This window comes from Protopterus annectens, chromosome 11.part0, assembly GCF_019279795.1.
Source record: "Protopterus annectens isolate FY-2018-M chromosome 11.part0, PAN1.0, whole genome shotgun sequence".
In the NCBI taxonomy this organism is placed as follows: Eukaryota; Metazoa; Chordata; order Ceratodontiformes; family Protopteridae; genus Protopterus; species Protopterus annectens.
This window is the reverse complement of record NC_056745.1, coordinates 484094046-484121322: the sequence shown is the minus strand read 5'-3', so window position 1 is coordinate 484121322 and position 27277 is coordinate 484094046. Positions and strand designations below refer to the sequence as shown.

Genomic DNA, 27277 nt, shown 5'->3' with positions numbered 1-27277 from the left:
AAGAGAAGTGGGTACAGTCGATTATATCCGAGGGTTACAAGATCCCCTTCGTAAGGTTTCCCGTACCTCCACAATCCCTTCCAGACATCTCACCCGGTCAAAGGGATTTGGCAAAACAGGAGGTTTCAAAACTCCTAGAAAAAAGAGCCGTCCAGACAGTACCGGCAGACCAAGTAGGATCCGGCGTCTACTCAAGATTCTTTTTGGTCCCCAAAAGGACGGGAGATTGGAGACCAATATTAGACCTGAGCAATCTGAACAGATTTGTCAAAACGGCAAGATTCCGGATGGTCACGCTTCAGTCCATTCTGCCTTTTCTCGGCAAGGACAACTGGATGTGCTCTATAGACCTTCAGGATGCGTGCTATCACATAAAGATTCACAGGCGCTCCAGGAGGTTTCTCCGCTTTCGGCTAGGGACCAGTCATTACCAATTCAGAGCCCTGCCCTTTGGCCTCACTTCAGCCCCAGAGTGTTTACCAAATGCATGGCAGTGGTCACAGCTCACCTGAGACGTCTAGGATTCCAGGTGTTTCCTTATTTGGATGACTGGCTCCTCTCCGCCACCACCAAGTGTCAGCTTCTTCAGTCCAGAGACTACACCCTTCAGCTTTGCAAGAATCTGGGAATTTCAGTAAATTTCGTAAAATCTTCTCTGCTGCCTTGCCAATCTATCACCTTTATAGGCGCAGAGTTAAATACCGTCAAAATGTTAGCCAGACTAACAGATCAAAGAATTCTGGACATCCAAAAATTTGTTCGCGTTCTGTTACAAAGCAACAAGATCAAAGCCAGGTTTGTCCTGAAAGTTCTAGGCCTAATGGCTGCGGCCATTGTTCTTTTACCACTGGCTCGCTTTCACATGCGTCTCCTGCAGTGGATGCTATTCACGCAGTGGTCGTATCACAATCTTCCGATGAGACACGAAATCTTAGTAACACAGTCGCAGGGCTCATCTGGGCTGGTGGATATCTTCCCTCTTCTTCATCAGGGCCGACCCTTTGTTCCCCTCCTCCAGTTGCCACAGTCACCACGGATGCCTCTCTGATCGGGTGGGGGCATTATCAGGGCAGGATGGTCCACGGACGTGGCAACCCATAGAATACCATCTGCACATAAATGTCCTGGAGATGAGAGCAGTGCTTTTAACGTTGCAAGCCCTCGACGACTTTCTTCCCACGGGACTATTGCAGTACAGACGGACAACATGTCCGTGGTCTGGTACATCAACAAACAGGGCGGAACCAGGTCCTATCCCTTATGTCGAGAAGCTCTCAGACTTTGGCAATGGGCGATCTCTTCTCAGCGGTTTCTGATAGCAACGCACATCCCCGGCAGGTCCAACCTATTGGCGGACAGGCTAAGCAGATCTATTCTGATGCCTCACGAGTGGTCTCTCAATCAATCTGTAGTGGATCAGATTTTTCTGAAGTGGGGCACTCCTTGTTGCGATCTTTTCGCTACCCTCAAAACAACAAGTGCCCAGACTATTTCACTCTATTTCCCCTTCCAGGCCAACCCCTGAGAGACTCTCTAACCCAGGATTGGCCTCGGGGACTTCTTTATGCTTTTCCTCCCTTTCCATTGATTCCACAAGTCATTCAGAAAGCCACCGTTTTGAGAGCCAAATTGATCCTCATTGCTCCTTTTTAGCCTCGACAGATTTGGTTTCCGTCTCTGCATCGTCACCTTCTGGTGCAGCCCTGGCATCTGGACCCAGTTCCGGATCTTTTGATCCACCAGTCGGGTCAGCAGCACCGGGCCATTCATTCTCTCAACCTCACTGCTTGGTTGCTCCACTTCCTTCCCTAGCCATGCTACCAATGATTTCTGACTCAGTCAGAGACATTTTAGTGTCTTCTTTGAAGTCGTCCACTAGGACTATTTATGCTAGCAAGTGGTGACGGTTTTCGATGTGGGCAAACTCCAGAAATATTGATCCTTTTACTGCTCCCGTACATTCTGTTTTAGATTTCCTAGCGGAGGTTTTTCATTCGGGATCCTCGTCATCTACAGTCAAAGTACAACTGGCTGCCATTTCCAAGTATCATGTTGGCTTGCATGACAATAACATCATGTCTCATAGATTATGCAAGGCCTTTTGAGAGGAGTTTTCTCCTAAAACCACCTATAAAGCATCCTCCTCCGCAATGGGATCTAAACTTAATGTTAGCATCCTTGATACTACCTCCTTTCGAACCGTCTGCTTCATGTTCTTTGAAGTTATTGACGTGGAAAACTATATTTTACTGGCTGTCACTTCTGCAAGAAGGGTTTCCGAGATTCAGGCTCTCTGTATTCGTTCACCTTATTTGGTTTTTCATAAGGACAGGGTATCGTTAAGAACTAACCCTTCCTTTCTCCCCAAGGTTGTATCTCAAACCAATATTAACCAATCTATAGATTTACCAGTCTTTTTCCCTAACTATTCTGACAGAGCTGAACAGAAATTGCATTTTGGATGTCCATCGTCAGCTCAGGTACTACTTGCATAGGACTAAACAAATTAGAAAATCGGACCAATTGTTTGTCTCTTATGCAGAAAACAGGTTAGGTCTTCCAGTTTCTAAAGTGACCTTATCCAGATGGTTGACTTCCACCATTTCCTATGTGTACTCTCTCAGAGGCAAACAACTACCTTCTAAGCCAAAAGCACACTCGACCAGGAGTCTATCCACTTCTGCAGCTTTTCAGGATAGACTTCCCATTGATACCATTTGTGCAGCAGCTACTTGGGCCATGCCTCATACCTTTGTTTCTCATTACAAGTTGGATTTGGCCTCCAGAGATAGGGCCAGTTTTGGTTCCACAGTTCTCAAGAGTCTGTTCCATTGAGCCACCCGGGATACAGGTGCTAGGGACGCGGTCCCATCCAGCAAGAATGAAGGCGAGATTGACAACTTAACATTTAGAAGTTATGTACCTACCATAAAGTTCCATGTTAGTTGTCTTCTCTCGCCTTCTTTCTTGCATCCCTCCCTCCTTCCCCCTGGCCTGGACAGATCTTGAAGAGTTCCTATTAGTTTGTTTCCTCTGGATCTTTGTTATGAGGACTTCTTTTAGGAAACTTTGTTCCTAATTTGGTTAGGATAACCTTTAGCAGGGTAAGTTAGCTGCCAAACGAGATCTGAGGTAGTTCCGCCTTGCATCATGGGATATAGGGTTGCCTCGAGCTGGTAAAAGGAGTTCTCGAGCTAAAGCAAGTGCCGAGTCGGAGCCGAGGATCGGCTCCGAACCCATCCAGCAAGAAAGAAGGCGAGAGAAGACAACTAACATGGAACGTTATGGTAGGTACATAACTTCTAATTCTGCACTAAGCACGGAGCTTCTCGTGTTTAATACAACACAAGTAGCTGCGTGTTTAGCGATTTTTGATTGGCCTGTATGCGGTACGGGCCAATCAAAAATCGCTAAACACGGAGCTACTTGTGTTTAATGCGGAACACAAGAAGCTCCGTGTTTAGCGATTTTTGATTGGCCCGTATGCCAGGTATATGGGCCAGTCAAAAAAAAAAAAAAAAAAAAAAAAAAAAACAAAGCGGAGGCTGGCCGGGATTTAAACCAGCAGGGCGGGACTCTGGATCAGGTTGCTGATCTCGGGACAGTCCCGCCCAAATAGGGACGTCTGGCAACCCTGGGGCAGAGACACTTTCTAGGTAGAGTTAGCTAGTGGAGAGTAAGAGGGAAGGATTTGCTGGGCTTATTAGGAGTATGCTGCCACCTAGTGGAAAAAGGAGGTAGGTGCACTCAGAGGAGAAGAGGTTCCACTTAGAAGTTTGGTGTATAGAGATTAGATAGAGGTAATTAGGGGGAGTAGACTGTAAACCAAGGATGGGGCTGGGGGGGGGGCCTGTGCAATGACCACTGATAGGCTGCTTTCATACGTACCAAGGAAGAATGCTGCTCAAGTAAAATAGATGCTAGAAAAACGTATGCAAGACAGATTACATACACTGAGTCTCTTTAGGGAGATAGGGTCCCAGTAAACTTAATATAAATCAAGCAAGATTGTCCACCGCAGTCTTCTCTTTGAAAGGAAGGATATTCTGGTTGGCAGTGAAGAAGGGGAAAACACCTTAGGGAGCGGCTGAAAAGAAGAGTGAGAAAAAAACAAATAGTTAGAAAATGGAGTAGGGGAAAATAGGGAAGATGGGGTAGGGAAAAATAGGGAAGAAGGCGAGAGCAGAAAGTAGAGAATGCAGAGTAAAAGAGGGAGTTTAGTGTGGGGTAAAGTGGTGGAGAGGAAAGATAAAATAGTGCAGTAGAAGGTCTACAGGTTATGATATACTTCACATTAATACAAACAAAATATAGGTAACAGGTTTACATGTGTATTAGAGCAATTGGAGACTGTTTTAGATATTCAAAATAGCAATAATTAAAGCAAAAATATTCCTAGGTGGGAGAAATAATCCAAAACAGTAATAACAAATGGAAGGAAAAGCAGTTTGTACATTCATTTAATCACAGGAAGACTTTTAGTTGAGGCAGGCCTTAGTGAATATCTAAATACAGGACAAGCTATTATCAGCAATCATTAGGAACACTCCAGGATACTAGCTAGATTGAGTGCAGCGTCTAATGCTGCTTAACAGATGCCTCCGTACGGCTCGCTAGTGTATCAGCATTGAGCAGCTTAGTAGACAAAAACAGGTTTACACTAAGCCAATAAGTAAATGGCGGGCAATAAAGAAGCAATAGGATCATGTAAATATAGTTACCAACAATCAGTTAAACACACCAGGATACTAGCATTGTTATCAGTGACTAATGCTGCTAGAAAAAGACACCTCAATAAGGTTAGCGTCTAATGCTGCTTGAAAGACGCCTCCAAAAATTTCGCTATTATACAAGTATTATAACCAGTACATTACAAAACTTTGTTACAAATATTAAACTTAATAGACACAAACAGCCTCAGTTTAGTACTAAGCCAAAATAAACATGCCAGGACATTAGTGTTATTAGCAGCGACTAATGCTGCTTAAAAATAGACGCCTCAATGAGGTTAGCGACTAATGCTGCTTGAAAGACGCCTCTAAAAAGGTTTGTTATTATATTAGTATTATAACCATTACATTACAACACTTCATTACAAATACTAAACAAACAGGCTTGCCCTAAGCAGAAATAAGTGGCGGGCAATGGGGAAGCAATAGGATCATGTGCAATAGTTACCGACAATTAAACACACCAGGACACTAGCGTTGTTTGCAGCGTCTAATTCTGCTTAACAGCCGCCACAATAAGGTTCGCTATCATATTAGCATTGTAACCACTATATTACAATTGTAACAGCTTAATTTACACAAACAGGCTAGTACTAATTCAAAAATAAGTGACTGGCAATAAGATCAAGTAATAATATTACCGACATTCAGTTAAACACACCAAGACACTAGCGTTGTTTGCAGCGCCTAAAGCTGCTACTCCTCAAAGGGGTCAATGCTATATTGGTGTTGTAAGGAGATTCAAATGCCAATTCAAAAACACACCAGGACACTAGCTTCAAGTACAGCATCTATTGCTGCTTAACAGATGCCTCAAGGGGCTCACTACTATAATGGCGTAGAGAGGAGTGTCACAAATGTGGGTTAATAGGCACCAACAAGCTTCCAATAAGCAGAAAAAGGGCAGAGCACTTTAAACAGTACAAACAGTGATATCAGAAGCTAGATAACAGCACATACGCTGTACGCTAGGTACGTTTAACTCTTGTAATACATAATTCTAATTCCTCTTGAGCTATACTTGGCGTGCAGTTAATAGGCACAAACAAGCTTCCAATAAGCAAGGAAGAGAAAAACACTGTAAAAGTACAGACAGTGACATTAGAGAGTTTCAAAAGCTAGATAACAGCAAATACATTGTACGCATAGGTACATTTGAGTCTGTAAATATGTATTTACAGAGTCATAGAATACGTATAATGTAATTCTAGAATAATAGAGTACGTATAAATGGCAAAGGTGAGGCGAGTCCATACTTCAGCATTCATGTCTAAAGGTGTAAAACTACCTTTTGTTTCGTATGTTTCCAAGCGTTCACTTTTTTTTTCACAAAAATAAAAGGTCATTTTGCAGCTATTTAACAGTAAATCCTGTTTAAAATTTGGTTCTGGATGTGGAAGACAAAATGTACCAAGCAGTGTTTATGGCATGAATAGTCAAGGGCAGGCAGGCGATGCTTACGTCACTTTGGATTCCAGTTGTAATTGTATTGGATTAGCATAGGTAAGTAGTTGTAAATTAGTTATGTAATTGCCAAACTGTTTAAGTTTGGCAAAAAAACTAATCAATTACAATTAATTTAATTAACTGTTAATTGATGTAAGTGCTATCTGCCTGCCCATTAATTCATGCCTTAAACATGGCTTGGTTCATTTTGGCTTTCACATTTGGAAGCAGTTTTTTTCAATTTTTACAGCCTTTAGAAATATATAAATTTACTTTTTTGTTTGAAAAGAAAAGTTTGTTTTGCACTTTTAAACATGTTCTTTAACTTAGACTTCATAGCTGTCTTGTCTTGCATTTCAGACTTAGAATGTTTGCAGTACTGCATTCTGCTAAGTACTGTTGTGTATTATCTGTACTGTGTGTACTGAATCCTTAGAGAAGAGTTGTTGTTGTGTTGTCTGCGCTGTGTGTAAGTTAAGTGCGAATGTAAGAATGTTGGGATCCTCATGGGTGTAGTGTTCACACGGATTTGTGTTTTATGCTTCAGGATAAGCTTAATTCTCTCGAGTATGATTTTAGCTCCGTAGTAGTGTTCGTTGAAGGTTGGGTGTCGAGCTGGCACCTCTGCACTGTAAAACTCTACTGCCAATCATTGGCTGACTGGAGTTCCGCTGTGGTGACCCCTAAAAGCCGAAAGAAAAAGAAGAACAAGTAGTGTTAAGCTGTCATTTTGTTTTCATATAGTGCTAGGTTATGAATATATAACTTGTCTGTTGGGACGTAGCTGCAGTGTCATTTAATACATTTTCTATTTGATTTATCTCTGGTGCAGCGTACTGCTGGCTTGATCCCACCCAGTTCTACAAGGTTAGTAAATTCTTGCCTCAAATAACGGGCTCAAGTCATTTTCCAAATTGTTTGGTCGTCATTCAGTATAATTATTTTCCATCTTTATTTATTTAAAGACTCCTTAATAAGGTCCTCAAAAATACTTGATCAAAGTATGCTGAAAAGCTGTAATCTTTATCTATAATCCTTCTTTTCAAGTGCAGACAGGACTGCAGTCAGCACACATGGAAATTTTTGACTTCTCCCTTCTCCCGCAAAGTAACTGTTAACATTTAAACAGGAGCTGCCTAAATACGTTTGAATCTACATTGATGTTACACTGTCCCTTAAATACCACATAGGTGGTAGTTGGCAAGTCTGACTGTTGTAGATTTGACGGTACTTGAGTATTATCACAACCAGATTTTTTAACAGCAGTACCAGTTGCTTAACGATCATGAGAAATAGTCATTAATGTATGTAGAAATGTTGGCCTTTTTTGGGTTAGATGCTCTTGTTAATGTCTGTAAGACCTTAAGTTTCTGCAGTGCCATACTTTTTCTTATAGACGGGATCATGACATTTTGCTGTCACTTGCTGAGGAATTCCACTGCCGCAACTATTTCATAGCCCAACAATAGTACAAACAAGTCTGAATGTTGAATTGAAGAAGCTTGCCTTTTTTGTTTTCCATTTTGGGGGGATAATTTCACCTTTATAGAGTATCTATTGGAAAGGGGTAGGTAGAGTGATGTGCCATTTGTCGAAATACAGAATAATTAAGTTTTCTCTGGTTACAGAAAGACTTTTAATATACAAGGGCATATATGACAGCATCTGAGAAATGAATGCTGCTTTGTGGATTGTGATGAAATATTTTCATTGTTACACAGCAGAAAATTGTTAATGGGATTTCAAAACCCTAGACCTACTGCATTACCTGCAAGCCTTTGATTAGTAAAAGTAAGTTATTGTGTGTTACTGTGTAGGGTTTAAGTGGCTAGACTAGACCGTACGGTTCTTGATCTGTATGAAAAGTGCACACCTGCATTCTGTTACTACCAGATTAAAATACTTTGCAGTCTGTCACAACTTTGCCATCCAACCTACTGTGGACCACTGATACAGGCAATTGATACATGGCTTTGCAGCATATCGACCTTATTTAACTTCATAGTAATCAATGATTATTAAGCAACCGGTATTGTCATTAAAAATCTGGCTGCGATAATATGCAAGTACCGATTTGTTGGATAGCAACGGCCAAGCTTCAGTCACCCTTGCTGGAACACGTTTTGTAATGGCTACCTTTCAAAAGCTCCTTTTCCAAAATTGTTCCTGCTGCGTGGAATTCAGTCTGCAACAAAATTGATAATGATCTTTTGACTGTTTCTTTGCATAGAAAAGTAGATTGTTCGTTCTCAGTGCTGCACAAGCCTTTTCATTGTGTGGATTGTTTCCTGCCCAATAATCAAAGTGAAGAAGTTTTCATTGCTTCTGTGCTACCTCAAGAGAAAGCAGCTTTGTGACTGTACAGGAGTAGCAGTTGACTACAGGCTTCATTTCTGGCAGATAAGCCCTGTAGGGGAACCCTTCCACACAGAAAATATTTTCTTTTTTAAAATGTTTTTGATGCCTTTTTTATTTTCTGTAGAATACCAGCAGTTTTGTTTAATATCATTTTTTTAAAGGGCTTATTGAATATTGGGGCTGTTATTCTGAGAAATATACTGCTATTAAGACATTAATTGTGAAAGGATTTAAATATTAAGAACTGTTTTATGTAGTTGAAACAGTGTTTTGGAACTTGTGTATACTTCAATATGACTTTCCTTCATTATTGTATTGTTTGAAACATTTTGCTTGAAGATGTTGTATTTAAGCATGTAGTAATGCATTTTCCATTTCACGGATGTCCTTCAAGGATGCATCTGCAGTCCTAACATATGGGTTGTCCTGCCTCAGGCAGCCCTTTGGTCGGCCGGATTCCAAAGTCTGGGTCTGGCCTCGGCTGATGTCGCACTTCACCCGACGTCATAGCTGCTGTGAATTGGGTATAAAGGCATCAGCCGATGCCATTTTCCTCGGTCTTTCTTGCCGCGCGGTGCCCGAAGCAGAAACTGTTCGCAAGTGCCGGTCGGTCAGATCCAGAGATTTCTACTACCGAAGACTTCTAAAAAGCTAAGTACCCCGTTGGGGACTCTTTCTTGCTTCAGCCGATGTCAGAAAAAGTAAATAATTGTTTAACTTGTGGGAAACAAATACCTCATAAGGATTTCCACTCTTACTGCCTTCCTTGCTTAGGCCCAGACCACGACGTATCAGCTTGTCTAGCCTGTGCTTCCTTCAACCGACGGACACTTAGACATCGGTCGGAGTTTGCAGAGGAGTTTTTTGGTCCCGCTTTTGCTTACAAAATGCCGTCGGAGACTCCGACTTCACATTTAGCTAAAAAGCGTAAGGAAAAGGACCGACACTCGCGGTCCGTGGTTTCGGCCGAAACCACGGTTAAGCCAACCGCGAGTGTCTCGGTTTCGGCTGAAACAGAGTCCTCGGTTCTTCCTTCGGCCGAAAGCATTGCTCCGACAGCCGAGGCCTCACACAGCATGGCTGAATCTGCTACTGAAATTTCTCCTGCTGTAGCAGGCACCCAGGATTTATCAGATACTATTCCTTTAGACATATCTACTCCTGCACGTGGAGCTGCTAGGCCACCTGCATCTATGTCTATCAAGGCTTTCTCTAGGGCTAAAGCAGCTAAAACTTCTAAGGCCTTGCCTGCTAAAACCCCCTCACACAGGCCTACCTCTAGTTCCCAAATGCTCAGCCTGGCTGAGGATCTCATTTCTTTGATCAGGGGATCCCAACCTCACCCAGACAGGGCCTCTCAACCCCCTCCAGAGAAGAGGCCTAGAGCAGAGCCCCCGGATCCAGTTTCTACAGACTATTCCTCGGATGATTCTGAAAACTCAAATCCTCCAGAAGGCCCTTATTCTCCATATGAGGATTCTGATGCAGAAGACTCCATTCCTTCTGCCTCTCCTCCTGAGGAATTTTCTTTTGGGGAAACCTTACATGCAATGAGAGAGCAATTTCAATGGCAGGGCCAGGATTTTTCAGATTCAAGGAAAAGGCTAAGGACCTTTTTACATTTACCACAGCATAGGCCTTTAGCCATTCCTCCAGTACTAACAGTTGTGGATGATGCATTTAATGATGCCTGTACTGCCCCTGACTCTCTTCCCCCGGCCCCTGCTAAGCCCGACAGATATTATAGGGTCCCGGACACTCACTATCACTTGTATAAGGCTCCTATTGCAGATCCTGAAACCATTTCACAGGGCCCCAAAGCTGTAGCAGCTGCCTCTGCCAAAACCCTCCCTCTGAAAGAGAATCTAGAGCATTAGAGATGGGGTAAAAAGTTTATACTTCTGCTACTCTTTCGGCTAGGGCCTTAAACTGTCAATTCCACATGATTCAGTATCAGGAATTTTTGTTAGACCAGCTAAATAAAAAACTGTCCTCTCCTGAACCCCTAGACCGTAAGTCCCTTCAGGATTTGGTACATAACACTCAGCAGGTCAGTAATCATTTCTTAAAATGCGGCTATGATGCACTGGAGGCTTCCTTTAGATCAGCTATGACTGGAACAGTGATCAGAAGGCATGCATGGTTAAAAGAGCAATCCTTACCAGACCATGTAAAGTCAAAGCTCCTAGATGCTCCCATGGAGAAACAAAGCTTGTTTGGCTCCCCTGCACAGCAAGTGCTAAAGAAGGTGGAAGAAAAAGCAAAATCTGTCCAAACAGTCAAGGATTTCTTACAGGTCCAGCCTCCGAGGTTTAGTAGAAATTCCATGCCTGAAGCAAGAATTCCTGTGGTGGGCTCAGGCCTGTCAGTTGAACAGAGGACTGCCTTTCCACAAACCTCGCCCAAGCCAGACTATCACCACGGACGCCTCAGACCTAGGCTGGGGGGCACACATGGTGGACAAGTGTATACAAGGCCTATGGACACAAGACTAGCTGAACCTACACATAAATCAAAAAGAGATGCTGGCAGTGAAACAGGCAATTCAGACATTCAGACCGTTTCTTCAACAGGGTCATTTGCTGATAAGGACGGACAACACCACAGTCATGTGGTATATCAACAAACAGGGAGGTACACACTCATATCCTCTATGCCGGATGGCAATGGACCTGTGGAATGTGGCCCTGAACCTCAACATTCAGCTCCAGGCCATATTTGTGCCAGGAAAAGAAAATATACTAGCAGACACCTTAAGCAGAACTACCACGGATGCCCACGAATGGATGCTGCATCCAGACATCTTTAAATCCATTACAAAGAAATGGGGACTACCAGAAATAGACCTGTTCGCATCCCCACACAACAACCAATTGAGGAAATTCTGCACAAGGATATACCACCCACTTGCTTGGAAGGTGGACTCCCTATCCTTCAGTTGGGAAAGCCTGACAGCATATGCATTCCCACCTCTTCCTTTGATGCACAAAGTGCTACTGAAGATCAAAGAAGATCACCCAAGGATCATCCTGATAGCTCCAGACTGGCCGAGGCAGCATTGGTACCCGCTACTGAGGAGTATGTCTCGGACACACGCATGGCCTCTACCTCTAGTTCCTTTGCTGCTAACACAGAACAACTTCAAGATCCTACATCCAAACTTGAAAACACTACAGCTAGCTGCTTGGAATATTACATAAAACAAAATAACCCAGACTTATCTCAGAGGGTTAAAGACATTATCCTGGAGGCTCGCAGACCCTCCACAAGGAAGACTTATTCAGCCAAATGGAAAAGATACCTCATTTGGAGTGCAGCAAAAGGAGAAAATGTATCATTAGCAAACATAGCTAACATCCTGGAATATTTAGCAGAACTTTTCCACAATGGCCTGTCTTACTCCTCCATTAAGATTCATGCATCAGCAATTTCAGCAGAATACAACATGGATCCTCCAGTCTTCTCTCATCCTCTACTCAGGCAGTTTCTGAGAGGAATTAAAATGTAAAGCCTCCAAGGAAGCCACCTTTGCCTACATGGGACCTTAACTTTGTGCTGGAAAAGTTAACACTTCCCCCTTTCGAACCAGCAGCAGCAGCAGAATTACAGTTCTTATCTTGGAAAACTGCTTTCCTGCTTGCAATCACTTCAGCAAGAAGGGTTTCTGAATTACAGGCATTAATGGCAGTACAGCCCTTCCTTATCTTCCATCAGGATAGAGTGTCCTTGAGAACTAACCCCACTTTTATGCCAAAGGTGGTCTCCAGGGTATCATTGAACCAAGCAATCCACCTACCAACTTTCTTCCCCAACCCACAGAACAGGGGGGGAAAGACTACTACATACCTTGGATGTGCACAGACAATTGCGCTACTATCTGGACAGAACCAAGAACAATAGAAAAACTGACCAGCTTCTGGTAGCATATGCAACAGGAATGGAAGGAAAAGCAATTTCAAAACAGACAATCTCAAAATGGATAGGAAATTGCATTAGATTTTGTTACTCCTTTCGTGGAAAGGCAACCCCAGAAAACATCAGACCTCACTCCACAAGGGCTACCGCCACTACTACAGCTTTCTTACGAGGCGTGGCTACCAAAGACATTTTAGAAGCTGCTACTTGGAGCTCCGTGCATACATTTGCCAAGCATTATAATCTACCTTTATACTTCAGATCCCGAGCAGGTTTTGCAACTGCTGTTTTGCAAGGGATCTTAACTACACCATAATCATCTTAGTGCCTCCTCCCCCAGTTTGGCTATGGTATTCTACCCATATGTTAGGACTGCAGATGCATCCTTGAAGGACATAGTACAGTTTTGTACCTACCATAAATGTAGATGTCCGAGAGGTATGCATCTGCAGTCAGGATTACCCACCCTCCTTCCCCTCTGTGGTACTCCTAGGGTATTTGCCCATCTTGTAGCTAGCTGGGGAATCTATTATGGTGTATTTGTTTGTATATATGTATATACATGTTTATTTTGTTTGCTCTCTACTGTTTGGAAACATTTGCATTTATCCAAATTTAGCCTTCCTAGAGGGCACCTGGCATCTGGGGCAAGAAACACTGAGGAAAATGGCGTCGGCTGATGCCTTTATACCCAATTCACAGCAGCTATGACGTCGGGTGAAGTGCGACATCAGCCGAGGCCAGACCCAGACTTTGGAATCCGGCCGACCGAAGGGCTGCCTGAGGCAGGACAACCCATATGTTAGGACTGCAGATGCATACCTCTCGGACATCTACATTTATGGTAGGTACAAAACTGTACTTTGTGTACACTTCATGACATTTTATCTTTTCTTTTCTCTCTCCATGCACATTCTGTGGAAGTGTGAGTTCTGATAGGGTTTTGCTGTACAGCTTGTGCTTCGGGTCTATATCAGAACTTTGAAGTATTAAAACTTCAGATGTTCTGATATCGAACACTATTCAGCGAATGCTAAGAATAGCGAAGCTGTAGAACAGCAAATTCTTTCCTCGGGGAAAGAATTTGGTTGGCCGTTTCTGTGGCTTCGCTATTCTTAGTGCTGTGGTGGAAAGTTATGGGTTGGGTTCAGGTAAGTGTGCGATTTTTTTGTACGTTAGGGTTAGGGGCAGGTTAAGTGAGTTAGGGTTAGGGCGCTGGTTAGGCGTGTGTGCAATAGTAACTGACTTTAGGGTTTGGGTTAAGGTAAGTGGGTAGATAGTAGTGTATGATTAGTTTATTGTAGCGTTAGATGTAGGAATTTGTGTATGTGTGCGGTTAATGTTTGTTTGATGTGTTTGTGTTGTGTGCATGTGTTTCGGAGCAGCAAATTTTTTCCATGGGGAAAAAATTCTCTGTTCTGAATAATCGATATTTTCATGTGTAGATGTTTTGGGGCCGATGAAATAGCGTTCGCCATTTTCATCTTTCGATAACGTGATATAAACACTGTGCTTCTGCTTTTGAATTTGACTGATTTTGCAGGCAAGTGTATATGTGCATGTGTGCTGCTTGTAAACACTTGTTCTGACATCTTGTCTTCCAACCGACTCTTCCCAGCAGTGCTTAGTCTGGCATTCGGGCTTCTTCCTTGGCTGCAGCATGGTTTCTTACACTGGTCCTGCCCCTTCCCCCTAATGTCCTTAAGAAGAAACAGAATAGGAGCCCTTGCCTACATCACAGGCTCCGGCAGTGCCTCAGCTGCTAGGGTTTAACTCTGCAGTGGCCATTTGTTGTGCCTTGTCAATGGTTTCTTCAGGTTCTTCTGTGCAGTCCTTACCGCACCATGGACCAGAGGGTTAACCACATCCTCAACAGCTCTTTTATTGTCCATTCTGGGTATTTGCAAACCATCTTCTTTGAGTCAGGGAGTTTATCCAGGAGGTTCTTCTAGGATGGGCTTAGGATGGCTTAGGAAAGAGGCTTCTTGTCTGGGATGAAGTGCCATCTCTGTCTGTCTCCTTCCAGGCATGTCCCTAGAAAAAAAATAAACAAACGGTTACATATTGCTCATCCAAAGACATTTTGTCTGTTCATACGGATTTGCAGACCAAAGCACCTAAATTTCATGTTAGCTGTGATCAGTGCAGTAGAATCTCTTCATGACCTGGAGTCCGTGGGGCCGTTACAAGTGATTACACACAATACTACAGTAATGTGGTGCATCTGTGCAAATTGGCTATGATGTCTTGCGAGTTAGCTGTAAAGCATTGTATAACTCTCCAAGTTTATTGCATATCGTAAGAGCAAAATGTAGTGGCAGATGAGCTAAGCAGTAGAGGGACACACCCTCACAAATGGAAATTGAATGGGGGGGGTCTTCCAGGAATGGATCCAGTTGTGGGGAGCACCTCAGATAAATCTATATTTGCCTCCCTTCAAAAACAGACAACCAGGTAAATTCTGTACCAAGACTCCTTGCAGGCAGACCTGGACAACAGATGCATTTTCATTCCCATCATCAGAAATGTTCCTGTATGCATTTTCACCCTTTCCACTGAGACTCTCCAAAAAATTATTTTGGTGACCCCTTCTGGCCCAGACAGTGTTGGTTCTCCCTTATGGAATTGGCCAGTGGCAGTTGCCACAAGCATCCTCAGACTGGATCTACTCACAGAAAGCAAGGGGAGTTTGATGCATCCCAGCCTCAAACAACTTCAACTGATTGACTGGATGATTCAGGTCTAATACTTTTAAGCATCTTTCAAGAAGGTGTGCAGCAGGTACTAAAGGAGGCAAGAAATCCTGCTTCTGGGGATCTTAAGTTGGTCAATGGAGAAGATGTTCTAGTTGGTGTCTCACCAATAAACAGGGCCCTGTCCAGGATTATTACCCCGTTTCTCAAAATTTGTGAGTTACAATCCAATCTCCTATTTACTCATTTGGCAAGGGGGTATTTATCAGCCATGTAAGCATGTCTTCCTGTGGATCCTAATCTTCATTTCCAACCCTGGCCATGTTTCTCTAGAAAGAGGTTTTTCTGTTGATATGTAGTGTCACCTGTTCAGGTGGCACTTAAATTTCCCAGCAGAAAGTAACTATTCCAATTATTTCTGTCTACATTTAAACCAGCTGTTCTGGCTGCCTTTGGTTTATGTTTTTGATAGACTACCTGATTTATTGCTCCAATATCTACAAGAGAGTATTCAAGTTGAACCCATTCATGGTGGATTCTCCCTTTTGTTTTTCCATGCATATATGTTTACCTGTAGAAAACCAGTCCCCTATGTATGCCTTTACTACTTTCAAGTTACCTTGTATGTAGGCATCTGCCTCCCTCATTTTTTTTCAGAATTTGAATGACCGGGATTATAGTCAATATATTCTGGTTATGCTTTCGCAACTCTGGTATTATCTTGTCAGTACCAAGTCCTCCAGGAAAACTATGCAGTTATGAAATATCTAGTAGTATAGGACTGAGAAAGGCCAACCTGTGTTAGTTCACACTTCCAGTTGATAGTTACTTCCTATATCTTTTCTTTTTATTCCCACCATGAGAAAATATTTCTAGGCAGGATTAAGGCATACTCTAGTAGAGCCCTGTTTTCTTTGATATATTGGAAAGGGGGGATTCTGGAGGGAAATATGCAGTCCTCTATACATTCTTTTACAAAGCATTACTTACTGGATTCCTTTTCCAGGTCCAGGACTGGCCTTGCTAACTCCATTCTCCAGGTACTCTTAGACACTTATCCTTCCTCCTCCCAGGATGGATGGGCATTGGTAATCAACCCATGTAGCCAAAAGGCTACAATAGCAGTGAAAATGATGAACATAGTACAGGTTAAAGTTGCATTTATCATAACAGTAGATGTTAGAATTCCTAACTGCTACAACTGCTACAGTAGCTGCACACACCCACCATCTTCCTACTTTATATAGTTAGTTGTTGGGATTTTAGTTATTTGTTACTGTTGTATCTTGAGGTTCAGGATGAGTATGCATTTCTCTCTGAGCAATATTCAGAATGAGTATACTCTTCTGTCTGTATGGGCAAGGAAGTCCTAAAGTTTTTTCAGTCTGACTGCTGATTTTTCCCTCTTCTGGGCTGACCAATCACCAGTCAGTGTGAAGGTGTTGGCGGGAGCCAGACCTTTGTGAAGATGGCCAGATGTTTATTGGGCAGGAAGCAGCCTGTATTCCCAAAAGATTACTGCAGCAGTGAGGAATTCAAGCGTCTGCTGTTATGGTAAGTGAAACTTGCAGAACTGTACTTTAAGCATATTCATGAAACTAATCTCTGTTACTACTGCTACTTTGGGGAAAGCAGTTTAAGTATTGGACCCCAGCCACTACTGTATTCTAGTTAAACAACCATCATCTGTTGGTTGTGCAGTGTTTACTGTCAAGTGCTGCAGTTATAGACTGAGTAAGCTTTTGAAAGCATAATTGATCAATATTGCACAGCTCACCTTAATGTCATTATACTTTGAACTTCAGTTTATATTTGTATGTGCCATGTACCAATCCCGACTAGTAACCCTCCTCTCACCTCCCCTAGCCACCGTGCCTCACACCCGTCTGATCATTGAATTCCTTCCTCTGCAGGCTCTGGTTCACCCTTTACCCTCGCCTTCCCTCCTCACTCAGTCTCTCATACCTGTTATAACATGCTTACCTACCTCACTTCATCTCAACTCCAAATACATATCCAACTGACTTACGCCTAGCTTCCTCTCACTTCCATATATACTACTCACTCAGTCTCCTCTTTTACTCCATTTTCCCCTTCCATCCCATTAGCCCTTCTAGCTTGTTCCGCCTTCATGTGGAGCTTCTGCTTTATATCTGCTTGAGTTTAGTGCAATATTTGTATACAAGATTTAGGTATATGAGTTTAGAACAGTATCTGTTTGAGCTTGGTACTATCTGCATATACATCCTACCTTTATTCCTAGCCTTTAGCTAGATGTTGGTATATCTGTTCATTACTATGCTTCATATTGTACGTATAGCTAATGTTTGCTGCAGTATGTATTTGCTATTGTATGTATATTCCAATTGTTTTTCATGTACTCTGCTTTTCATTTGTTGTTCTGTGGAGCTTTTCTCCCCGGGCCTCCACTGAAAAAGGACCTGTGTCCAGTTGGAATTTCCAGGTAAACAAATGTAAATAAATATTTTTTTCTTTTTTGTTTCTGTTTAGAAGTTTATACAGTTTGCTGATGTATACTGTTTTAGAAAGACATACACCCCTCTCAAAAATAAATAAATAAAAAATAACCGAAGACAGGTGTTACTGTGATGTTGACCCCTTTGAACTACTACATTTTCCCATACTTTGGACATAAGGATTGTGGCATGTCTGGGCCGTGGCCAGAGTAAAACTCTGCAACAAGGCTGTTGAGAGGACCTCGTACATGTAATGCCTGCTTGCATGACCTGCACTGGCTACAGTTGCGGTTGTGGTTGTGTGTCTTTAAAATCTTGATATTTAACTTGCATACCCTATGCAGCCTGAAGCATAGTGATACAAGAGTTGCTGGATGTATGTATTATGGTAAAGTTCTCCAGGTCATTGTGTGAGTGACTTCTGGCTGTATGAGTGACCCCACCTTGAGACATCTGGTAAAAAGGCTGTTTTTTGTCTTATCTTGCCCTTGTACTTCGGAATTTGTTTCCTTAGCCTACCCTATCAGGTGTGCAGCTTGAGATCCCTGAATGGGAGAGTCTGTGTAAATGTTGAGAAACTCCTTTGCACCTTTCAAAATGCTAAAATTGTTTACAAATTCCTGCTTCTGTGGTATGCTCTGTTTGGGATCTTCTGTCTGCTGTACACAGATTGAGTTCAATTGTGTTCAGGTCTGGTTGTCAGTGCTGGGTCTTTTTCTAAATGCCTGCATTATGGGTGTATAGCAGCCCCTTCTCCATCTGCTTATTATGTGCATCCTAACGTTTGTGCCTGCACCCATATAATCTTTGATATCTACAAAGCTTTTTGGGGTCATATTGGGTCACAAACTAAAGTTTGTCATCTATTTTATTATGTTTTTCAGTTATGTATATGATTGGCTTTGTAGCCAAAGCTTGTATGATTCATCATACCAGTACAGCTGCATCCTTCCTGCTTTGTATTTGCTTTCCATGTACTAATTAACCTGCTCCCAACCATCTATCACCCCCCCCCCCCCCGATTTTTTTCTAGAACGAAAGTTTACACCACCGGGTGGATAATCCTGCCCACTCCTAAACTTAAGCTAACCTGAAAAAGCATTGCACTTTCTTCATGCATCTGGCCACATTTTTTAACGAAATTTTAAGCTTACCACATTACTCCTGTGAATGCTTGCAGTTGTCGCAGATACTGACATGGTGTACCCCATGTAGATTATGTGGCTCAATTAGTGCCTTCTTAGATCAAATTGTCTCTTTACTCGTAGACAAGGAAGATTAGTCTATGCTGTTGCCTGAAAAGGAAAACATTGAAGTAAACATTTTTAACATATGAAAACTTGCTTCTAAACTGTTCCTCAGAATAGTCATGAAGCCTTGCATAGTAATAGATTTAAATGTGGGATTGCTTGACTTTATTAAATATTTACAGTCCTTGTACTCTTGACACCTTTGTCATGGCTAGCGTTTCTGTATTTTGCCTTGGCAAGTCTAAGACCTTTAATTGGGGGTTATTTAAAGGTCATTCTTCAAGGGTAGTGACATGATAAACAGCACTTATACTCGAATATAGCCACGTGACCTTTAGGTTTACACTGCATTGTGCAGAAGCAGCAGCCAGATAGATGAGTATGTGATCATAATCTGCTGTCTTTAATGTTACTGCTTGGGAGTCTGGTGCAAGGTTCCTTTTCTCAGTGACATGGTATAGTTTCAGACATATTCACTAAATTTTTGTGCAAGCAAGCCTTAACCATTTTTCCAAACTTTTTCATTTTTTTGTATGAGCCCATTTCTTGCACCTCATTTACATGAATGACCTTAGTATGCATCATATATGATTAATATGCATTCATATATTTTTTTAATACTGTCTTAATTTATGGCTGATAAAATTAATGTGATAGTGTTCAATCTCGCCGTTTGTTCTTACACATGGGTTCGGAGCCGACCCTCGGCTCCGTGTCGGCCGCTTGCAAGCTCTGCATCGAGAAGAAGCTCGAGACAATCTAATACCCACAATCCCCCTCTGCCTTTACCTCAGATCTAGTTTGCCGCTGCTGCGTTCGCATCGCTGGGAGCTAGCTCGAGCATCTTGAGATAAGATATAACTTTATTTTTTTGTTATATTTTAGAAAAAGTTGTTCTAAAAGTACCTTTAGGTATACTTAGTGTATGTGTGTATGTAGGTAGAATTTCTCGGTACCGTTAAATTTATTTAACTGGTTAGAGTTTTTCGGGGCCTACTACCCCCTTCTTAAATTTGACAACCGGACTGACATATACATCGGATTTGACTTGTTTATATTGGATTTGTCTTTTATACTGGACTTGACTTTTCTCTTTCCTGTAAAATGTCTGACAAAATTAAATCAGGCTTTAAACGTTGTCAGTGTGGCCAAAAAATGTCAGTTACTGACAACCATAGTTCCTGTGTCTACTGCCTTGGCCCTCTCCACTTACAAGAGGACTGTTCAATTTGTCACTCTTTTAGTGGGAGGGTCATGACAGATAGGCGCAGGAAACTCATGGACAGAGGGTTATTAAAACCTTCCTTTCAGGAGGCTCTGGATGCTTCAGACCAGGCATCCAAATCCTCGAAGGAATCGAAGACGTCGGAGCCCAAGTCATCGGCTCCGAGCTCTTCGAGTAAAGTTAGATCACCGGTTCCACAGACTTTGGGGCCGAGTGTTCAACTGGTGTCTGTTCCTGAGCCTCGAGTCTTGGAACCGGTGATGGAGCTCCCTCCCTCGACTTTATTGAGGTCGGCTCCGTCTTCGGTTCCTTCGACCCGTTCTTCTTCTAAGCTCTCCGATGTCGATGTGGATCGTGTGGTGCAGAAGTTATTGGAGCATTCGGCCCTATCCAAACTTATTTCAGTTTCCACCCAGTTGGTGTCGAAACTTGAAGGCCTCCCATTGTCTCCATCCATTCCTCCTCCGAGACCTGTCCAGTCTTTGGAGCCGGAAGAGGTTGATCTTCTGATTGTGGAGCCCTCTGGTCCAGAACCGTCCTTTTCTCGGTCTGTTCCTCTCACCTCGACTCCGGACCGTACCGAGTCTCGGAGCCGACGATCTGTCCTTGGTTCCGGGCCGAGTCGAACCGACGTTCAGTTCCGACTCTTCCCTCGGGCCTCGGCGGATCGATTCGGCTCCGTCCTCGGGTCGATGTCTTCGTGCCTGTTTCGGGATTCTTCCCATTTCTTCGAACCGAGATTCTTCGACTCGGGACCCGGGGCTTCGATCTAATGAGGAAGGTGTTGTCTACCCAGACAACCACATCAGTAGAAGCAACCTCCTCCCCATAAAGGGCCGTTATCCTCCTCTGCACCCACGGCCACATCCAAGCGTCGAGCACCGGTGTCTCAGCCACCCCTGGAGGGTGCCCCCTCTTCCTCGGAGGCTTCTTCGGATGCTCCCCACGAAGAAGTCCCTAGGAAAAGATTGTGTAAGAGGAGATCCAATGATCGGAAGGTCCACAAAGTAGGTGTACGGAAATCTATCAGCTCACAATAAGGCTCCAGGCTCGACAGATACTGATAACTTAAATTTTATTGCAAAGCTAATGCCAACAATGTGTAACACTCGTTTTCATCAAAAATATGACTTCATCAGAAAAATGATATTTTTGATGAAAACGAGTGTTACACATTGTTGGCGTTAGCTTTGCAATAAAATTTAAGTTATCAGTATCTGTCGAGCCTGGAGCCTTATTGTGAGCTGATAGATTTCCGTACACCTACTTTGTGGACCTGCTTCCGATCATTTCTTGGATTATTGGTCTTTTCTTGTAGAGCTTTTGGTATTGTGTAAGAGGAGACACTTGGATTCTCCACAAGAATCCTTGACATCCGATACTGACTTAGATGAGTCAGAAGGGTCCCCTAAGTCACCTTCAGAAGATGTCTCTTTTTCTGACATATTGGAGATCCTGAAACAGAGAGGTGACTGGCAGTCCCTCCCCCCTTCTGAGGATGAGTCAGTCTTGCTGAAGGCATTTGGTGCTCGCCCTTCCTCCTCCTGGGTCACTCCGCCCTTCGATGAATTAATGGAACTTATTGCTCAAAGGGCGTTGGAGGCTCCTGACACAGTGGAACCAGTCCCTAGGAAACCCAATAAGTATATCACTGCACCCCAGGACAAGACTTACTTGACAAAAGGAGTTCCAGTGGACGCTATGGTGGTGGCAGCGGCCACGAAAAAGGAGATGTCGGAATCTTCCTCATCTGTCCATCCCCCTAATAAAGATTCTAGGACGATGGACAGGTATGGGAAGCGCATTTTTAGTTCAGCGGCTTTTTCCATGCGATCCCTGAACTATTTGACCCACTTTACACGATTACAGAGGGATCTAGTCAAAGAGTTGGGAGATACCCTCCAGGGTACTACAGATGCTGCTGTCTCAGAGAAAGTGACAGCGCAACTTAATACCCTTACATCTATTGTGAACTCGTCCATGAGGCTGATCTCTTACGCAGCCGAAGGTTCGAGTAGGGCAGCAGCTTCAGCGATTGCTCTTCGCAGACAATCCTGGATGCGCTTATGTTCATTCGGAAGCCTTCAAGTCTTCCTTTACTAACGCCCCATTTGACGGTGCCACTCTTTTTGGCCCCAAAGTAAAGGAGACCCTTACCCGGTGTGAACAGGAGGGAAAGACTCTGTCTGCTGTCGGAGTCCGTTTTTCCACCCCAACCAGACCGTACCCCAAAGGGCAACGTGGTGGAAAAATGTGGTTTCGAAAACCCCAAGGATCTTTCCCAGGCACACAGGGTGATGCCCTTCTAGAGGCAGAGGAGGGGCAGAGGTGGAAGACGCCGCCTGGCGGCAGAGGGGTCCGCAGAATCAAGGTGACAGGGATACACTCCTGGTAAACCTTTCCAGCACTCCTGAGAGGAGGCCCGACTGTCCTGCTCTGGAGGCAGTCGGGTCGCTAGCTTTATACCCTCAGGCCTGGCAAAACATAACTACAGACAAGTGGGTAAAAAGCGTGGTTACCAGAGGTTACAATATACCATTTCTATCCTATCCCATTCCAAAGAAAAGACTCCCAGATGTACCGCCCCATCTGCGAGAGCCAGCAGCTATAGAAATTTCAAAGCTGCTAGAAAAAAAGAGTCATCCAACCAGTCCCAGCGGACCAGAGAGGATTCGGGACTTACTCAAGGTTCTTTTTAGTTCCAAAGAAAACAGGGGACTGGAGGCCCATTCTGGACCTAAGCGACCTCAATACCGTCGTCAAAAAAGAAAAGTTCCGAATGGTCACGCTTCAATCGATCCTTCCATTCTTACAGAAGGACGACTGGATGTGCTCAATAGATCTGAAGGATGCATACTACCACATCAAAATGGCCAGGGCATCCAGGGATCATTTGCGCTTCCGGCTGGGGGCCAGTCACTTTCAGTTTCGAGCCCTGCCCTTTGGTCTGACCTCAGCCCCCAGGGTCTTCACCAAATGCATGGCAGTGGTAGCGGCTCACTTGAGACGCCAAGGATTCCAGGTGTTTCCGTATCTGGACGACTGGCTCCTTTCTGCCACCACCCAGCGTCAACTAGTACAGGCCAGAGACTATACTCTTCAACTAGGAATTTCCGTAAACTTCGGAAAATCCTTACTACAGCCATCACAGAGTATCTTATTCATAGGAGCGGAATTAAACACACATCAGTTAATTCTAAGACTTCCTCCAGAAAGGATACTTTCACTTCAGACTCACATACGTCTTCTTCTCTTGTCCAGGAAATCCCCAGCAAAACTGGTACTGAAGGTTTTGGGACTCATGTCAGCTTCTCTTATTGCAATACCCTTGGGAAGGCTGCACATGAGAGTCCTACAATGGCTACTGTTTGCACAATGGTCATTCCAACAACTACCTCTAACACACGAGATTCTTATAACGAACACATGCAAAACACACCTAAACTGGTGGCTTCAAACGTGCAACCTTTCCAAGGGGAGACCATTTGTGCTACCCACGCCTACAGTTACGGTGACCACGGACGCTTCCCTGATAGGGTGGGGGGGCATCTTTCAGGGACAGACAGTCCAAGGCGAATGGACCAATTTGGAGTACAATCTGCACATCAATGTTCTAGAGTTGAGGGCAGTGTTTCTAGCGTTGCAACACTTTGCTCCCCTTCTTCCTCTGGGAACTATTGCAGTTCAGATGGACAACATGTCTGTAGTCTGGTACCTAAACAAGCAAGGGGGAACCAAGTCCTATCAGCTATGCAGAGAGGCCATGAGAATCTGGCAATGGGCGGAGTCCACGGGTCGCTTTCTAATAGCAACGCACATCCCGGGGTCATCCAACGTCCTAGCCGACAGGCTGAGCAGAGCAATTCTGTTACCGCACGAGTGGTCCCTAAAACAGTCAGTTGCGAAAAAGATTTTTCGCACGTGGGGCCAGCCTTCCTGCGATCTGTTTGCGTCTCCAATGAACGCCAAATGCAGGAGCTACTTTGCCCTATTACCCCTCCAGGGAAAGTCCCCAGGGACGACTGATTCACGATTGGCCCCGGGACTCCTGTACGCATTTCCTCCATTCCCCTGATATCAAAGTTTCTCCAGAAAGCCAAAACCTACACAGGACAATAATCCTCATTGCCCCATTCTGGCCTCACAAATTTGGTTTCCCTTCCTGATGACACACTGCATTCGGGGACCCTGGATCCTGGACCCAGAGCCAGATCTATTGACTCACTCGTCAGGGGCTCCCCATCCCGCGCTCTTGTCCCTCCATCTAGCAGCTTGGCTGCTCCAATTCCCAACTTAGCCAGGTCTGATCTTCTTTCGCCTGCAGTTCAGAGTATATTAGTGGCTTCTCATAAAGCTTCCACTACTAAAACATATTCTAGTAAATGGAAGCGATTTGTATTCTGGGCAAATGCACAGCAAGTGGATCCTTTTATAGCTCCTTTGAATAAAATATTAGAGTTTTTAACAGACTTGTTCCATCAGGGTGCTTCTCCTGCCACATTAAGAGTTCAATTGGCTGCCATTTCTAATTTCCATGTGGAAGAATGTGGGGCTCCTGTTATGGCCCACAGACTTTGTAAAGCCTTTTAAAAGGGGCTTTTCATATTAGACCACCAATTAGATCTCCTACGTCACCTTGGAGTCTAAACTTATTGTTATCTAAATTAATGTTTCCCCTTTGAACCAGCCTCCTCTTGCCCATTGAAATTTTTGTCTTGGAAGACTCTCTTTTTGGTAGCCATTACATCCGCTAGGCGTAGTATCTGGACTTCAAGCTCTCTCCATTAAGCACCCTTATTTGATCTTTCACTCTGACAGAGTTTCTCTTGAACTAATTCATCCTTCCTTCCTAAAGTTTGTTCTATTAATAATATTAATCAGTCCATTGAATTACCCACCTTCTTCAAGAATCACTCCAACAAAATGGAGTATATGTTGCACAAATTAGATGTTCACAGACAGCTAAGGTTTTACTTGGATAGAACAAAAGATCACAGAAAAACTGATCAACTTTTTGTGGCCTTTGCTGATAACAGGAAAGGAGTAGCGGTTACCAAAAGAACTCTTTCTAAGTGGTTAACGGATTGTATAATCTATGTCTATGATTCTTCAAATCAAACTCTTGCACAAACCCAAAGGACATTCCACAAGGTCAGTGTCTACATCCCTGGCTCATGCAGCCCGCCTACCACTAGACGCTATTTCAGCGGCTGCTACTTGGTCTAAGCCACATACATTCATTTCTCATTATAAGGTAGACAAGGTTTCTAGGGACAGGGCAACCTTTGGTTCCACTGTGCTCAAGAACGTCCTTCCGTGAGTTCCTCAGGAACAAGGAGCTAGGACGCTACCCATGTGTAAGAACAACGGCGAGATTGAACACTATCACATATAGAAGTTATGTCCTTACCATAACGTTCCATGTGGAGTGTTCATCTCGCCTTTTGTTCTTACATTCCCACCCTCCCGCCCTTAGGAAGAACGTTCAGTTTTGGTGCCTGGCCTGGGGCATTCTGCTTCTGCATTGCAGTTGTTGTGTATATAGTTGACATGTATATATATGTGTATATCTGTATATATATATATATATATATATATATATATATATATATATATATATATATATATATATATATATATATATATATATAGACTCTTAGTTCTGTGCATATGTGATGTAAGCATCTGGCTACTGGTTTGCTTGCAAACTAGATCTGAGGTAAAGGCAGAGGGGGATTGTGGGTATTAGATTGTCTCGAGCTTCTTCTCGATGCAGAGCTTGCAAGCGGCCGACACGGAGCCGAGGATCGGCTCCGAACCCATGTGTAAGAACAAAGGCGAGATGAACACTCCACATGGAACGTTATGGTAAGGACATAACTTCTATTTTTTTGATAATTATGATAGTTGTTTTAATTGACCAAAAATGCCTTAATTATACTGGTCATTTTATATGCATCACATTTGCAAAAACCTGTAGCCTGATGCTGTTTGAAGAAATGCCCTTATGTGGAATGTCCTGCTTGCAAAAGTAACAGGTGATGAAGAGGTTGGTTCATGCAGTTGTACCTCTTGTAAGAACTGCCCTCTCTGAGCTACTGTTCAAAGACAAGTACATCACATAGTAGTGTTATCTACAGTGTTCATTGGAAGTCCTTAGTAAAAACTTATAAGGAACGCGTGGGAGAGAATACTATAATTTTGTATGGTACCCTCAGCTCCCATGCCCATTTCTGGGTTAACATCTCATTTGATATTGAAAGCTGCTGTTTCCTGAGTCTTCATTTAAGTAGTGACATTTGTTTTTCTTCTAACAGAGACAAAATGCCAAACTGGGGAGGTGGTAACAAATGTGGAGCATGTTTAAGGACAGTTTACCATGCTGAAGAAGTGCAATGTGATGGTCAGAGTTATCACAAGTGTTGTTTTCTTTGCAGTAAGTAATGTGTCTTTATTTTAATATTCTTAAAACAAGTAAGTGTGTTTATTTATTGATTTGATTTTTGCAGATTCCTGAATTTCACACAGATGTTGTTATACTGGCATTTTTGCTGTCTGTATATAGTTACTGAAATGTGTCTTAATCATCCCATTGAGAAGGGGCATTTCCCATCCTTAGACGTGCTTGTTCTCGTCTTCAGGTCCAAACAGATGAACATAGAAATATTTCTAACTTTATACTACTTTATCTAAAAACCGAAGATACAATAACTTCACACTACTCAAGACTGGTGTGGTATCCTTCAAGGCCCCTGAGCCAGTGGAAACCACAACCCAAGCTGCAGAAGCCCTTACAAATGCCTTCTATGAACACCTCCAGGACTGCATGGATCAGGCAATCCCAAATAAAACCAAGACTCTTTCCACAAAGGGCAAACGTCCAGTCTGGTGGGCCCCAGCCATTAACAAACTTTACAATAAGAGGAGAAAGCCGTTACATGATAGAACAAACTCCATAGAAGGGAAGTCACCCCTGATCATTATTAGTAAAAAAATACGAGCACTCATAAAATCAACTAAGGCCAATTTTGAGAGAAAAATTGCCATGGATTCAAAGGACAATCATAAGGCCTTTTTCAGCTATGTTAGGAACCTGGGTGGAAACTCCCAGATATGCTCAGAATTAGTCCAAAATGATACAAAAATCACTGAACCCACAGACATTGCCAACATACTGGCAGAC

At 43.3% G+C, this 27277-nt stretch overlaps 1 protein-coding gene across 4 annotated transcripts in view; it reads left to right on the top strand.

Moving 5' to 3' along the window:
- Positions 1–27277, top strand: part of CSRP2 (cysteine and glycine rich protein 2) — an 881805-nt gene that overhangs the window by 172657 nt on the left and 681871 nt on the right. For all 4 annotated transcript variants that reach the window (XM_044087983.1, XM_044087982.1, XM_044087984.1 and 1 more), the window contains exon 2: positions 26412–26530. In XM_044087983.1, coding sequence (XP_043943918.1) covers positions 26419–26530 — 112 coding nt within the window. In that variant the 5' untranslated portion in view covers positions 26412–26418. The remainder of the gene's footprint in view (positions 1–26411; positions 26531–27277) is intronic.